This window comes from Dama dama, chromosome 23 (assembly GCF_033118175.1).
Source record: "Dama dama isolate Ldn47 chromosome 23, ASM3311817v1, whole genome shotgun sequence".
NCBI lineage: Eukaryota > Metazoa > Chordata > Mammalia > Artiodactyla > Cervidae > Dama > Dama dama.
The window spans coordinates 80773599-80790166 of NC_083703.1; the positions used below are offsets into that span (position 1 = coordinate 80773599).

The following is a 16568-nucleotide window of genomic DNA, read 5'->3' on the forward strand; positions in this document are numbered from 1 at the left end:
CGCCAGCCCGCGCACCACGCGGTACTGCGGCAGCTCGGGCGGCCGGCGGCACGGCGCGCAGGGCGGCTCGGGCGCGACTCGCGGCCGCTTGGGCAGCGGCTCCCCCGGCTCAGCGCCGCTGCGACCGCATGCGTAGTCCCGCGCGGGCGCCCAAGGGCCGTCACTCCTGGCAGCGTGGTCGCTCCTGGCAGCGTCGGCGGGGGGCTGCGGCTCCGTCCGACGCGTCTTCTCTGGGCCCGCCTTGCAGGGCGGCGCTTCGGGCGGTGTGCGGGCGGGGCCGGGCCCCGGGACCCCGAGGCCTGGCGGTGGCCGGGCGTTCAGCGCCTTGAGGTTGCTGGGGGCTAAAGTGCTGGCGTCGGCGCCCGCAGGCGGCGGAGCTCTGCCGGACCCCTGGGCACCGGACGCAGGTCGCTCAGCCGGCGCGGGCTTGGGCTGTGCCGGGGCGACCGGCCGCGGCTTAGGCCTGAAGGCGCCGGGCAGCGGGGGCACGTCCTTGCCCAGCAGGAACGGCGGGCAGCCGGTCCGCCGGCTGCGAAGCACAGCCCTGCCCCGGCAGCTCTTGTGCGCGTCGGGGTGGTACTTGTGCTCCAGCTTCTGGTGCATCGTGAGCACCTCCGGGTAGAAGGTCTTGAAGGTGCAGAACGGGCAGGTGCTGCTGGCGGTCACGCTCCTGCCCAGCGGCACCCCCGCGCCCCCGTGCGGGGCGCCGAGGGACAGGTTCAGGGGCTTCTCCTGGCAGCCCACGTCCGCCCGCGCCTCCCGGGGCCCGAGCTGCGCATGGCGGGCCGCCTCGGCCGCCTCTGTCCTGCACACCAGGGGGCTGGCCTGAGGGTCCGCAGGCGGCCTCTTCTTCAAGGCGTCCAAGCAAGCGGGGCCGGGGGCCTTGCTCGGCTTCTCGGCACCGTCATCCGCTGCATCCTTGCTGAAATCCTGAGTTTCCCTGTGCACTGGCGCGAGCACCGCGCCGCCCAGGACGCTCTGAGAAGCGGGGGCCATTCCCTTCAGTTGCTTTGCGGGTGGGCTGCCTTTAACATCTTTGGCACCGTCGAAACATCTCTTCAAATTTTTGGTTTGTGCGCTGTCTGCAGTTAGGAGTGCATCCTCGGCCTCCTGGGGTCTCCCGTCGCTCTTGCCGTCTGCAGCAGCGTCCGTCTGCTTGTCCTTGTGATGTCTCTCCAGGTGATACCGCAAGGAGGTCTTCTGCGCTGCAGCATAGTCACAGAATTCACATTTGTATGGTTTTTCACCTAAAACGATAAGTGTCACTTTACTACACAGGCTTATGAAGAGCATCAACACAGGACAGAGAGAACAGAGTTCGTCCCTCTTCCCTTCTTGTCTGTGAATCTTCTCATCCAGAAGCTGTCAGGAGTTGTGGCTTTATCACTCTTTCTACCCCAAATATTTGAAAACGTGAACATGTGTCTTCAAAATTAAAAAGCACACCTTAAAATGCTCTCATTTAATCTTCATCACAGCCCTACGGGAGTGAATATTATCCCACTTTTACAGCTAAGTAAATGAGAGCGCAGAAAAGTTAATCTGCCTATGGGTGCACAGCCAGTGAGTAGAAGAGATGCAAATTCAAATCCACAGGGCCTCCCAAACCATCATGTCACAGCTGCTTCCACAGTCTAAAGAAAAGAGGACAGAATTCTCTGGGAGTCCAGTGGTTAGGGCTTCAAGCTCCCAGTGCCAAGATCATGGGATTACTCACCTACTGGGGGAACTAAGATTCCCCACCCCCCAAGCCAAGCAACGTGGCCAAAAAGTGATAGTAATAAACATAAACCAAAGATGATTAAATATTATTAATTTCATTCTAAATCATAAAAATTAACAAAGCTGTGACATTTAAAAGAGTAAGGATACTTACTTAAAAGAGTAAGGATAAAGGAATCAGACATTAAACAAGAGACCAACTTCACATGAAAACAGATCAAGTTACAATACTACTAAAGGAATCAAATCAACAGCTACAAATCAACAGACTACACACATATTCTTAAGATATCCCAAAGATCTAGAAGAGTACCTGAACAACAACAACCACCAGACACAGAATTACATCACAATCCTCAGAGCTAATACATGCAGTAAACAAATCTAAGGAGTTCCTTACCTGTATGCGTTCTGAGATGAATATTGAGGTAATAATTTGAACGGAAAAACTTTCCACAATAACTACATTCTCTTGAGGATGTAAGATGCTTCATTTTCCCTCCATCATCATTTTTATCTTAAAACAGAAACAAAAATATTCATGTAAGACGACAGCTCAAGGATGTGAACAGGGCAAGCTGACTTAAAGATTCTTAGTAGAACATTTTTTGGACAGTCTAAAATAATTTTTATGTTAGGTATTGGCTAAAACAGCCAACTGCTGCTTTGAGGCTGTGTGCAGCATTAAAGCCTGTGTGCGACAGTTTTGTTTTCTGAGCACAGCAGAATTCACTGTTGAAGATTCCCTTCTTCATGGCCTCGGTCACAAGACCATTTAATAGACTGAAATGAACAGGCAGCTTTCTGCTTTCTGCGCTCCCAGGCCTGAGACACACAGAATCTGGCCAACTTGAGCTGGACCTGCACACGAGCTGGAATAACCAGCTTCTTCAGAATAAGTAATTTAGGAAACCCAGCCAACACAAACGCCAACTTTCCCAACCACCAGAGGACAAGGTTAACCCCCTTAAGGTTAAGCCAGTCACCGCTAGAGGGCAGCAGGCACAGCCTAATCTTTAAAAGTCTGGCCCTGGGCCAACACCTAGGAAAGCTGGTCAAAACTTAGCAGAACAGGTTTTGGAAAGCAGATCATATTATTCACAAGTGCTCACATGGGCATCCTTGACGAATCACAATCTGTCCCCAAGAAACAGTGGCTTAGACTTTAAACTCCACTCTGTCCATGATCAGGACGGTGGAGCGGACGCAGGTCCACTGAGGCCCAGATGCCGCAGCCACGGCCCAGCTCATCCAGCAGGACCATGAGCTCCGCGTGAACCTCCTGTCATCGCTGGTCACATCACACAGAGGACGGGAAATCTGTAAAGTCAGCATAACTCATCCTTTTGCCTGGAAACCCTGTAACTCCCAACTGAAGGGCCTCTGCCTGGCCCTGTCCACACTCCAAGCCTAGATTGATAGACTTCACTGATTTTAAAAAACAGCTTATAAGAAACCTTGGTGAGCCTCCAGGTACCATAAAGACAGAAGTAAATAGAGAATTCCCCAGTGGTCTAGTGGTCAGGACTCCACACTATCACAGCCCAGGGCCCAGGTTCAATCCCTGATGGGGAAACTGAACCCCCACACGCCTTGGGGCACACGACTTAAAAACAAGAGAGACAGGACCATGTAATTTCTGTCACCCCTGAACTTCCGTGAAGACAGTACAGCCCCCTCCAAACACTGCGGCAGAAGACAACAGAGACAACCTTTGGTCTAAAAAGGTGTCACAAGGACTTAAAAAATCACTGCTATCCATCCAGTTTATAAAAGTTGAAAACGATAAATCATTTACTTTGCTTTTTGATCGTAAAAGTAAGTCTAAAGAAAGCCAGGCTGATAGCAGATGACAGCAAGTCAAGTCTCGACCAGAGGGCCACATCACAGTGTGGATTCAGGAGGACCCAACCCCTCCCAGGGCACCCGGCGCCCCCTGACACGCACACCCAGCCCGCCAAGCCTGCAGCTGAGCCGGCATGTCACAGCAGTTTACTGCTTCCAGCTGTGTGTCGGGATTTATGGCATGTTGCGTAACATCCAGAGTTACGAAATGCCTTTACTCCAACACAAAGGACGTGAAACGTCCGGTCTACCTGGTTCCTGCTCCTTTAGCTTCACCCGTGATTCTGTTGTGCTGTCCTTTAAAGAATTTTTTTAATAAATAGGCAGCTGAAATCATCCTTGGGAGGTGGAAGACAAGGGTCGATGAACCAATTGTGTAAACAGGGAAATCAGGGCAAAGAAAGGTTAAGCAAGACGTAACCAAACCCAACACAAGTCTGGGCGCTCCCAGCTATTACGGGCCATCCTAGCCACCCACGAACTGGGCCCGAGTTTTCCACTCAGTCTGGCAACGCCACCTACAGGCAGGATGTAACCGTCCACTCGGTCCTGCCCACGCCACCTACAGGCAGGATGTGACCGTCCACTCGGTCCTGCCCACGCCACCTACAGGCAGGATGTGACCGTCCACTCGGTCCTGCCCACGCCACCTACAGGCAGGATGTGACCGTCCACTCGGTCCTGCCCACGCCACCTACAGGCAGGATGTGACCGTCCACTCGGTCCTGCCCACGCCACCTACAGGCAGGATGTGACCGTCCACTCGGTCCTGCCCACGCCACCTACAGGCAGGATGTGACCGTCCACTCGGTCCTGCCCACGCCACCTACAGGCAGAATGTGACCGTCCACTCGGTCCTGCCCACGCCACCTACAGGCAGAATGTGACCGTCCACTCGGTCCTGCCCACGCCACCTACAGGCAGAATGTGACCGTCCACTCGGTCCTGCCCACGCCACCTACAGGCAGGATGTGACCGTCCGCTCACGTCTCAGGCACTGGGGCATCTCTCACCACAAACAGCACAGCACTGCCACTGTTTCTGAGGAGTCACTTAGAAGACTAGAAGGCTATGTTTAAAGTCATTTTTATGACGTCATTAAGACACCTAACGCATTTTCTGGATTTCTAAGCCTGAAGTTTATGCACGTGCCAAATGCTATGTTTCCTGCTTCCAAGGAAACTCAAACACACTGAGTGTTTGCTGTGAAGACTACGCTCTCACACCCGTCATGGAATCAGAAAAGAAGCTGGACACCGGCTTGAGAAAAGATGTATTATCCGGTCACAGTCCCCCGGGTTCTCATACATGGGGCTCTTAAAGAGACGTGAACACACAGCCGACTTACACCACCAGACGGCAGCGTGTGTTTAAAAGCACAGCCACCTCTATCAACGTCAGTATTTTTCTGAGACTAACTCATGTTCTCATCATTCCCCGGCTGATTTTGCAGGGGTTTATCAACCGACCTCCAGTAACAGAGTTCCCTAGGCAAATAAAAGATTACTAAACGGAGAGAAAAACTGTGTGAAGAGGGTTGCAACCTGAACCACAGGTGGGACGCTCTGCCCTGGATGGTGCCCCCTGGACCCAAAAGACCCACCAACAGGCCCTCGGCGACAGCCTCTGTTCCCTGTAAGTGCCGTCAGAACACTAGAATTGTGACTGAGCAGGTGAGATCTTTCATTGGCTTTGATGTGTTCACTCTCTATATTTTACCAAGAGCTGGAGTAACTCAGTTACAAGCCCCTGCCCCCAGACACAGTCGGCCCAGGCAGCGCCCAGTGGCCCACGGGTCACTCCCATCCTGATCTGTGCCCGCAGACACCACGTGGAGTGTGTGTGAGAGCTGGCTCTTGGCAGAAAGGCAAGTGTACTGCCTTTCAGGGCACCCTGCTTCAACAGACTAGGACTGGGATGCTGGGATGTGAGTGGAGGCCCCCATCACCCCCTTGCGGACATCGGGGGCCGGGGTGCCCTCTGCTGTGGGCCGCCCGGGGACATGCAGCACCCCAGGCCTCCGCCCCCGGGACGCAGCGCGCGCGCCAGGTGAGCTAACGTGAGGCCTCTGTTAGCAAAACATGACATGGTATCGCTCTCAGAGCAGGAAGCAACCTCCACTGGCCTTTCAAGGCCACCCGACTGTCACAGAGAGGAGATGAAGGCCCTGGGAGCTTAGGGGCTTTTACAACAGACCAGGAGCCAGGACCCAGACCCACCCTCAGTGGGCCCGGTCCTCCGTGCAGGACCGGGTAGGGGTCGGGGGTCGGGGGGCAGCTCACCCAGGTGGAGCCCGTCCGGGAGCCCGTCTTCGGAGCCGTCCTCAGAGCCAGCCTCCCGGTCCAGGGCCCCGCTGTCCTCCAGGGCGGGCGGCAGCTCCGGGGAGCACGTCCTGGGCTGCCTGCCGTCGGCGGCGGGGGGCGAGCCGGCGTCGGCCCTGCGCTCCTTCTTGTGCACGCGCGAGTGCAGCACCAGCTGGTGGTAGGTCCGGAAGGCTTTGCCGCACTCGGCGCAGTGCGTCGGCTTCTCCTTACTGCTGCCCAACCTGGGGTCCGCGTCCACGGAAGGCACTTCGCCGTGGGGGTGTCTGGACTTCTCCTTGTCTTGGGAGAGGCCGGGGCAACCGCCCTTACTCGTCCTGGGCTTCCCGGAGCCTTCGGGCTGGCTCCTGCGGGCGCCCCAGATCTCCCCCGGCTCCTCCTTGTCGGAGCACGACTCGTCGTTGTCCGTGCTGCCCTCCTGGCCCGGCTGCTGCTCCTTCACCTCTCGGCACACGGCCACCTTGCCCTTGGTAGCCAGCTGCCAGGCCTGGTAGGTGGTGAACGGGTCCAGCTGAGGTATCCACTTGGCTGGCTTCTTGGCGACCTCGGCGGGGGACGCGGGTCTCAGGTTCAGGAACTGCAGCAGCTCCGCCCCCGGCGACGGCGCGCCTTCCAGCGGGGCTTCGGTCTGCGGGCCGCGGGGCCCGGAAGCAGCTTCTTTGGTGTGCATCTTCCGGTGATCAATGAGACTTTCCTTATTTGGAAAGAGAAAGCCGCAGACCATGCAGATCTTGTACGGCGAGGAGACGCCCTCGGCCGCGGGCTCCTGCACCACCTCGTTGATGGTCGCCGGGCTGTCCAGGCCGGGCTGCGGCCTGCTCTTCGCCCCCGACTTGCCCGTGTGCGTCCGCATGTGATTCTTCAGAAACCAGGGCTCCTTGAACCGCCGGCCGCACATGTGACACCCGTACGTGAACGAGTCCTTGTGTTTCTTCATGTGGATCTCGACGTCGAAAGCCACGCGGAAGGTCTGCCCGCACACTTCACAGCTCAGCTCTTCGTTCTCCTTGCAGCTCTTGTCCTTGGGAGGCTCGCCGCGCACCTGAACTTTATCCAGAGGACTGAGGTACTCCGCTTCCACGCGCAGGACGGCGGGCTCACAGAGGGTGGGCCGGTGCTGCAGGAGGACGTGTTTGCTGAGGTCCTCGGAGCGCGTGAAGGTCTGACTGCAGAACATGCAGTCCAGGGGCATGCACCCCTCCATCTGGATGATGCTCTTCTCCGGCGTGGGTCGGAAGGGGACCGCAGCGGCCCCTTTGATCGTCATGGCGTCATCGAGCTCCATCTGGGTGCCAAGGGAATTGCCGATAACTTCCGGTCCATCCATATACACCAAGAGGGATTGGGTTGGCATGTTTCCTGTCTCCTGAGGACTGTATATAAAATTAGAATCTGCTTGAGGAATCTCTGGAGTTGGAATAAGGCCACTTGTAAAAGACTTGTCACTCACACACCCAGCAGCCCGAGGCTTCAAAACTAGAGCAAATATTTGTTGTAAAAATTCAAAAGAAAGTGTGTATTCCTCTACCGTCTTCTCTTCACAAGTCCAGGAAGCTCAGTCACAAAGCCGATCGTGGGATCTCTCTCCGACCAGGCAGAGACTCCCCAGTGCGTGGATGCAGAGCCCAGTCAACACAAAGCATGAGTTCTCTGTCTTCACAGAGTGAGTGAGTCAGCTGAGCAAGAAGTCGATTCCAGCAACCTGGAGACAAGGGATTTCCAAAACCTAGAGGAGGAAAAAAAAAAAAAAGGTGAGCTCCAGTCAGAGAGGAGAGAAGGCAGGTGATGACTCACAGTGGTCTTCCCCACGAAGCAGAGAAGGTACCCGATTCGGTAGCTTCCCTTTTAGCTAATATCCTGCTACACGTGCTCATTAATTAAACCATTAGTGTTTTATCCAATAACCCTTATCAAACTGCGAGAAATTCACAGTTAAACTGAAAACCTGGTGCTTCAATGATTTAAATCAGAAATGTCAAGTTTCAGAACAGAAACGATCAAATTGAGCTTAATCTGTTTTAACTGCCACTAAAGTGCATGTGTATCCTTACAATCTCTACAAGTCTAGAGACTTTAAGAATTGTTAAAAAAAACAATGAAAGCACCTGAGGCAAAATTTTAAAAGTCAAGAGTTTCACATTGTCTTATAGACAAACACACAAGAAACCCAGACGCCTAAAAGCACACTGGAGGATACACATAACCTAAATCACCAACAGAAGCACTGAAAAATAGGAACCTTTCCTGAAATCCCCACTCAAGAAACACATTTTGGAATAGTTTCTCATCCTGGCCACGCAGAACCTTCAACACCATGCTCCTCATTCCACTGCCCAAACCCGTTTGCTTTTAACAACTTTCTGCGTTCAACGGGCACCGGGGTAGGACTTCCCTTGCCCAAACTACAAATAAGGAAATAAAGACACAAAGCTACTTTGTGAATGCACACATTTTAAATAAGATCCTCAACACGGCTGGTTCAACATGGCTTAGACTTCCATCAGAAAACAGACACTCTCATTTCTAATCCACCTTTCACGTATGCATTGGCCAGGTGCAAAATAGATGACCTGACTGAACTGCAGGCTCTGAGCTGGGAGCATTTTCACACTTGCAGAAGGATCCGCCTGTGAAGCCAACACCCTCCACCTTCAAGCTGAGCACAGGAACTGTTTCCACACAGTCCCAGCTACTTTACCTGAGGTCAGTCAAGTCCACCCAAGAAAACAGAGATACATGCAAACTGCCCCCACCACAGTCAACAGTTAAAACACACACACACAACTTTCCTTTCCTTCTCTCCACTTCCTCAAAGAGCAGGAGCCAGTGGGCTCAGAACAGGAGGAAACATTTCTTCCTCTTCTTCACACTCAGAAAAAGAAAATCCTCTACTCCCTGTTGTCTTTTAGTTCAGAGTAAACGAAATCTTTAACATTAAGCTTTAAGGAAGCCTGCAGATCAAAGTTTAAGGTAAAAAAGAATGGACTGAAGTGTTTTATCTTCAGTTTCTTGGCCTTTTGTTGCAGTCACAATGGAGGAGAAACACACAGACTGGGCTGCCAGCTGCTGGGCAGCAGAGAACACTCCAGAGGCCCGAGTTCCAGTCCTGGCTGAGTTACAGCCTTGAAGCTGTCACCCCCGCGGACCTGTCTTCCTCCGTCTACTCAATGCGGGTGGTTAGATCACAGGACCACTTGCAGAGTTCAAAATATCCATGGTCCTGGGGTTAGACACACTTCATGGGTAGACGTAACTCCTTGATCATGCTGATCAAGATATGAGATGATATTTGGATTTGCTGAGTGATACTTTAGGTTTCCGTGTGGTCATTTACTCATTCAGCAAACATTCACTGAGCGTGAGTGTCCCAGGTAATACTGTAACTGAAGAAGGAAGAGCACACCCTCTGGAAAAGCAGCTCTCAAGCCCTGACGACACTTTTCACCGGCCGACAGCTGAGTGAGAAGTAAGAGAGGTGACTCTGAGCACCACACACAGCTACAGGAGTTCATCTCAATCTGAATAAAGCCTGCCCTTTATTTAAGACCCTTTCTACTTCTTGGGTGCCAAAATACCCTTCTTATAAAATCAAAGAGTGGCAACAGGAAAGGGTTTTTTTTTTTTTTTAATGTCCTGATTTGACAAAAATCAAAGTCCTGCATGTCAGACCTCAACATTTTTTTTTTAAGAAATCTGACAACAATCTGACATTTGTAAGCTTTGGGAAACTCCACTTTTCTGTAAATAACCTTTCCCCAAAGACACCAATCCTAAACTCCAACAACTCTGGATGAAAAGCATGATGTGGGTACACTTCCCACAGTGCGTAACGGCATAGACTGGACATTCCTGTCTTCTGACAGTTAGTTTCAACTTATTATCTTTGAAACGTTCAAATATCTGGGTTAAGTAAGTCGTCATCAGCTTCCAACACAAGACCCAAAGGGGTGGTACAAGAGGACGCTGGAGAAAACCTTCGGAGAAAGAAGAGCTTCAGTGCTGCTCGAGAAGGTGAACAGGATGGGGTGGGAGCTGGGGGACGGAAGTCCCAGCCAGGGAGTCTTCTGGGGGCAAAACCTCCAGTGAAGGGACACAGCAATTCTTCCTGTTCTCTCAAGATGCCCGGAACAGGCCATGCCTTCAGCCCCAGGGGCAGACCTCCTGCCTGCTGGCTCACTGCTGCCCCCAAGTGCCCAGGAAGGGCCACATGCTCAGGCTCCCAGGAAACACCGGCTCAGCAGGACAGGTGAGCAGAGTGTGTGTGTGTGTTTCTGGCCACGCTTACCAACCGTAACTGACTTGATACTAAAATTAATTTGAATGTTCATCAAGACTTCTACATGGCTGTCTGTGGCTGCCATCTAATGACCATTTTCTACATTGTTAAGAGGATAATAAAAAATGAATCATATAATCATACCATAAAGTTGACTAGTAGAAGCAAAAGTGCATCATCTGGATTTATAACCACTTTTCTTATTGACCTACCAAACCCAAAATGCAAGGCCGACTAGGGTAACCTCTTACAGCAAATGCCTTCAACTCTTTTCCACTTTATTTATTTATTTACTTTTGGCTAAGCTGTGCGGCGGCATGCGGGACCTCAGCTCCCTGACCAGAGATGAAACCCGGACCCCTTGCCTCGGGAGTCCGGGGTCTAAACCCCTGGACCGCAGGGAAGTCCCTGCCCTCAACTCTTGACAGACACTCAATGCAGACTTTAGCTATAAACCAGTAACTACCAAGACTAGACTGCTCAACAAAAAGTCAAAAATCTTTATAGAGCGCCTGTAATACCAAAGACTTGAATAATGACGTATGGAAAACAGACGTCCTAACCTCCGTCCTGCTCATGGTGACAGATCACCACCCCAGCGGATGGGAGTGTGAGCGCACAGGCTCCGGAATTCGTGGTTTCACGTGGAGCCAAAGAGACCTGTCTGCCTTGACAAAGAACTGGAGATGGGGGGAGACGTCATAAACCAACACTCTCACTCTAAACGCTTTTAGTTTGCACGAGAAGGAGCCTTCTGAACACACCAAGCTGACCGAAAGGTGCTCAGCAAAGAAGTTTTTCAGTATCTAAATTAAAAATGTTTTAACGTTTCCTCGGGTTAACGACAGCACTCAACCATCAGCCATTTACCCCTCAGGCACCTAAAGCAACAGGTTATTCAGTAGAACCTTCTATTTGGAGAGAAACTAGCTAAGTTATGTTGTGATCACTTCAGTAGATACTTTTTTTTAAATTTACCACAACATAAGCTTTGAAAAGAAAGAACCATACTGCTGTAACCACCTAAAATAAAATGCAAGTCTGGTGTTCTTTAAGCCATTTATTTTTTTAAAAAGCACATACTCATTTGTGAATAAAGTTACTATGAATTCTGCCAATATCTACAGACCTGGAAATTAGCAAATACTACCCATTCTATCATACTTAATGAAAGGCACCACAATTGTGCTTACGCACAATAAATTACAGGTGAATGCCACCTTGCTGACCAAGTGACTTGGAAATACCTTTCTTTATGTACAGTTGTTCTCAAACCGGTGACCTCAAAGAAAGCACACCCCAAATGAACAGGCTATCTGACATGGAATATCTGCTACCATGGTGTGCAGCAATAAGGTATTCAAAGTCCTCAAAACCTGTTAAAAACACAGAAAATTCTATTTACAGCCAAGTAATTTGCAGTATTCCAGCAAGTCATCCAAGCTACCAAGGTATCCAAATAAATGATCATTGAAACATTCAATCTAAACAAACTGCTAGTCTCTGGCCGATTCATTTGTATCCTTTAAATTTCAAAATTATCTCCAAGATCTGGTTAGAAAACTGACAGTTTTTCTACAGGTTTCCCTTCTCTCTTTTACACATACTATTTTTTTCCTTAGTCTGACAAGTGAAGAGAACTCTGCATAGCAACCTACAGTGGTGATCAAAACCCACTGACTAAATCCTTCAACACTATTTCAAGGAAATCACCAAGGTCACACCCATTAAGCAGATGGTCAACCTGACTTTCCTAATATAGCTGTGGAAGGATGTTTAAAAGCTAAAGAGAAAGATTAAAATATTCAGCTTATATTCAACACCACAACCTATTCGAAAGTGAATGATTATTCAAAGGCAAAGCCTGAGAATCTGTGACAAGACAGTCTCCCTTTCTTGAAATTCAGTGTAGGTGCTCAGTTCTACATGGGAGACCAAGATAGGATAAAAATATAATCCTACTAGCACATTTGCAGGTTATGATGACAAAATCCAGCCTGATTCCTCCTCAATCAATTAAGGTCCATCAAGGATCTTACTATGAACTTAAAGCACCACGTATTAGCTTTAGTTTCAGTAATACCAGCATTAACAGATACTATGGCCTGTAAACTGGCTTTTAAAAATTCCATCTTGACGTGAAAGAGAACTATAAGGGAAAAGACGTGAAAGAGAACTGTAAGGGAAATTAATTTTTTTTAATTTTTAACTAAGCAAGAAGCATTGCTATCAGTGAGTTTCTATTATTACCACTTAACCAGTACTACCTTAAGTATTTTGAAAACATTTTCAACAGGACTAACTAAAGACAATTTCAACAAACCAAAAAAAAAGTGTATTTTTTAACCCTACAGAGAAAATGCTGCACACACACACAGATATATATATATATATATATATATTTCTGTATGTGCACATATACACACAGATATACAAATCACCATAACCATTATATTACCCATTACCCCACACACCCACACCTCTTTTTCCACAGAGCCAAATGGTGAGTGTTCTTAATTATACCCAATTTAACCCAACTTCAGATTATATATAAACAAGGGCAATGCCTTTTAAGGCATGAGATCTTTCTTTAGCCACATTTAAATATTCCCCTCCCTATCTCTGTTGAGTAAAATACTAAAGCTGTAAGTCTGGCTCTTTCAAATCACCTATTTGCTTTCAAAAAGAAGAAGAAAAAGTCTCCCTTCAGTTAATACAATCACTGCTCAGTAGACTTATATACTGAACTGAACTTACCCGCCGACCTAAAAACTACACAAAAATACTTCTGGTGTAACTGAACTGTTCTGAGGTTATCCTGACTTGTCACAGGCAGGAAATACAGCAAGAAACAGTGTTTCTCCTAAATGCTGACTGGGGAACAAACATACCTGGACTCTCCATTTCCAGCCCAGAGAACCGTCTGCTAAACTCAGGAGGTTCCCTGACACTCTAGAAACCAGAGCCAGTGGCTCGGCCAGCCCCGGGAGCCGTCAGGAAACTGGCAGCTGACTGCAGGCCGGCTCTCCTGCAGCAGGGGACCCCACAGGCCAAAGGCGACAGAATTCAACTCATTCTCTCTACACAACTTATTCCGCTGTCTTTTCGGGTTTAGTAATTTTATTTCTCAACTTTATCATAAAATTACCAAACTGGCCCCAGATTTCCAGTAACTCAGTTATGCTGTGACCCTGGGCAGGAAGTAATGAGGCTGTTCGGAAGAGCCCGCCAACAAACGCTCCAACTCTCTAAGGGTCCGTGAGCGTGCGGGTGTGAGCTATAAGGAGGGGTGCGTGGTGGCACCTGGCCGCCAGGCTGCCCTGTGTGTTGGGAAGATTTCTGTGGGAATTGAGCTTACTCACCATGAGCTGCAGATTTTAGGAAAGGATGGTTCTCTACCCACCCCCCCCACGTCCCTCCCACTTCCTCAAAGTCAGATTTCTATCTGCCCTTACGGTCTCCATTCCAAATCCTCCGCCCTACATACCGTTGCCAATTTGCCTAACTATAGTAAAAAAGCTGGAGGAAAAAAATCCACATCACCTTCCTCTGCAAAGTCACCATTTCATCAACACGTCGGAAGGGTTAACACTGCCCCCTCAAAATGAAGCTACTCAGCTATAAAGATCAAGCTTCCCTCCCCCAAATTTAAGAAATTTCCTGCTGTCTTTGTGTAACTCATCCTTTCTTCCACGTGCATTTAAACCAGTCAGCACCCCTCCCCCAAAGACCTGGAGAGGAGGCAACGAATCAGGACTCTTCCGGGGACCTTTCATTTACATGCAACTAAACCCTTCACTATTTAGAATATTTAATATGGCTGGGATTCCTTCAATGCCACTTCGGTGGCTGTTCTGTAAATATCTTCCAGGCTGTTTTTTTTTTACTTTGTAACACATCTCGGTCATTTGAAAACTACTCAGTGTATCCCACATGAAGTCATTTAACTTAAAATCTCCTTACATTTATTATATTCTAGTGGAACAAATACTCATCAGTTGATAAGACTGTCTCCTGTGTTTCATTCTTACTGTGTAATTCTTAAGCTTGAAAATATATAGCCACTGTTCAGTTCTTTGACAGCACCTTTCCAATTCACCTATTAAACACACTGCTACACAAGTCAGCTAAAATAATAAATTAGAAATGAACAATTTAAAACACAGGCAATAGTGGCATCTGTGAGCTGGAACAATCTGAATTTTTTTTTTCAACCAAGTGGAAACAAAGCTTCATGTAAAACATTAAAAAAAAAAAAAAGATCCAATCATTTACAGTCCTAAGGTCTTTTTTTTTTTTTAAGTAGTAGATTTTAAGCAGTCAAGAGTCATTAAAACTACTCAAAAGTTCTTATCAACCAATATCATGTTTGGAACAACTGTGAAAAGAGAATTTTACAAAGTGGGAAAACAGCACATCTTTTGGGACCCCCAAGGCTCTAATCAAGCGTATCAGAATTAAGAGTGCTCCAGGGTTGGGCAGGCAACCCTGCTGTGGCAAAAACAGGCCATTTCATCATAAATGTTGTTGTTAAAAGACAGAGAAGTGATTAGCATTTATCTGAAATGAAGAGACAGAGGGACCCTGTCCTTGCCAGGCCATTATATTCCTTAATTATTTCATCAGTTTGAAAGTGACTTGATGACTGAGTTCTATTTTCAGATTTCCTCTGAAAAGGACCACTGGAAGGGGCTTTTATTAAAACAGGCCAAAAATGGAGGGTTAGGAAGAGAACTCAGACCAGCCTCTGCTTAAACCTTTACTGGCAAAGGCTAACCCTAACCCTCCATATTCCTCCCTTACCTGGGAGGGGGCGGGGATCAAGCTGTTATCTAAATCAATTCTTCAGGGTGACCGGGGGAATATTTTCTACAAGCTTTATCTGAATGGTGTATTAGTTCCTTTTTTTGATTAACAAGTGAAAGGGAATAATATGAACCCAAGACAAACACTAAACTTAGGTCTCACAAATTTAAAAAAAAAAAAAAACCAGCAAAGGTCAAACAGCAGTGTCTGATGGTGTTGTGAAGAGAAAATGACTGAAAGAAGTTGGACATGAAAGAAAAATGTGTCCTTTACCTAGAAAAGCCATGCTCTTCCCCACTTCCTCCTGCAGCATGCAAATCACTGTGCAATTCTAAAGGAGCAGCCTCCTCCTCCTCACCAAATAATTAAAATCCCAGACGAGATTATAAACCCTATTCTACCAAACAAGTGATCAATCTGGCTTGTAACTAACGAACCACTGAATTTTTAAATAAGTCACTGCCTCTTGAATTCAGTACTTATATAACTGATTCAAGATGGCAGCAATTTGGGGTGGGGGTCGACTTCCACTAAAACAGGGGTATTAAACACATACACACACATCACTGCAGTCTTTAGAATACCGAACAAAACAGTATCTAAAATAAATAAGACTTCTCAGAAAAAGTCATCTGCCATTAAGGACACACCTTACAAAGTCCTTAGCACACATTAACTAAGCAAGCACAAACTAGTGGTTTGACTGTTATATTTTTCAGACAAAAAGCAATTAGGTTACCACTCTGCACTTGTCACTAGGGCTCTAAAGGCTTCATGGAAAATCTAGGTCTATTACTCATTCTCAAAGTTATTACCAAATTCACTATTTTAAATCTTATTTGATATCAATCAATCAAGGCAGTCCATCGATCCCAGAAGGGGGAAAAAAAGTACAGTATGGAAAATTTTAAATGTACTTCCTGACACATACAAAAGAGAAGGTGAAAGGCTTCCTTCAAGACCCCTACCTAGTGGCCAGGCCTGGCGGGCAGCTGCTGTTACCCTGCCTTTTCTTTTGTTGAGCTTAATCTCATGTCAACTCATTCAACCAACTCGAAAGCGATGAAGACATAATTGAATCAACCTGAACTAAATCAGACCTCGGGTTCTGAAAACATGCAGCTCAACGTTTCCAAACGATTCAGAAAACTAGGAAGCCAGCTAGCTTGCACAGGGCAAGTAACACAGGCCCCCAGACCTGCCAAAGCAGCACTGGGGCCGCCATGTCTTCAATACACGTTAAGGAATGTTCAAGCTCAACACTCCAAGGCCTACAGGCTGATCCAGAAAGATAAATTGAGGCTCAAGGAATTTCAAAGTGGAACCAGCGCACCAAAGCCTCACACTCTGAAGTGACTATTCTTTCCTTGGAAAACACAACAAAAAGAGAAGGAAAGTTTACACTGCTCCAAGTGTGAACAGGCTACTTGGGGGCCCAGAAGTGGCCACTGATGGCCCTTTCCTGCTCTCGTTACTAAGCCTCGCTCGAAAACTTCCCCTCCCCAACCCCGGCCCACCCCACCCCCACCCACCCGCCCAAGAATGCGGCTTCCCGTCCTCGGTGGCCCTACCCTGAATCCTAAAACGTGGGTTCCAAC

General features: G+C 48.4%; 1 protein-coding gene across 1 annotated transcript; it reads right to left on the reverse strand.

Annotated features, from left to right (window-relative positions):
* Positions 1 to 10483, reverse strand: ZNF217 (zinc finger protein 217; the record flags this gene model as incomplete). Its single annotated transcript, XM_061125723.1, has 4 exons — positions 10459 to 10483; positions 5850 to 7442; positions 2123 to 2239; positions 1 to 1247 (listed from the first exon to the last, which is right to left on the reverse strand). Coding segments are annotated over exons 1-4 (2982 nt in total), but the record flags the coding sequence as incomplete, so codon positions are not given.
* Positions 10484 to 16568: the final 6085 nt, after the last annotated feature.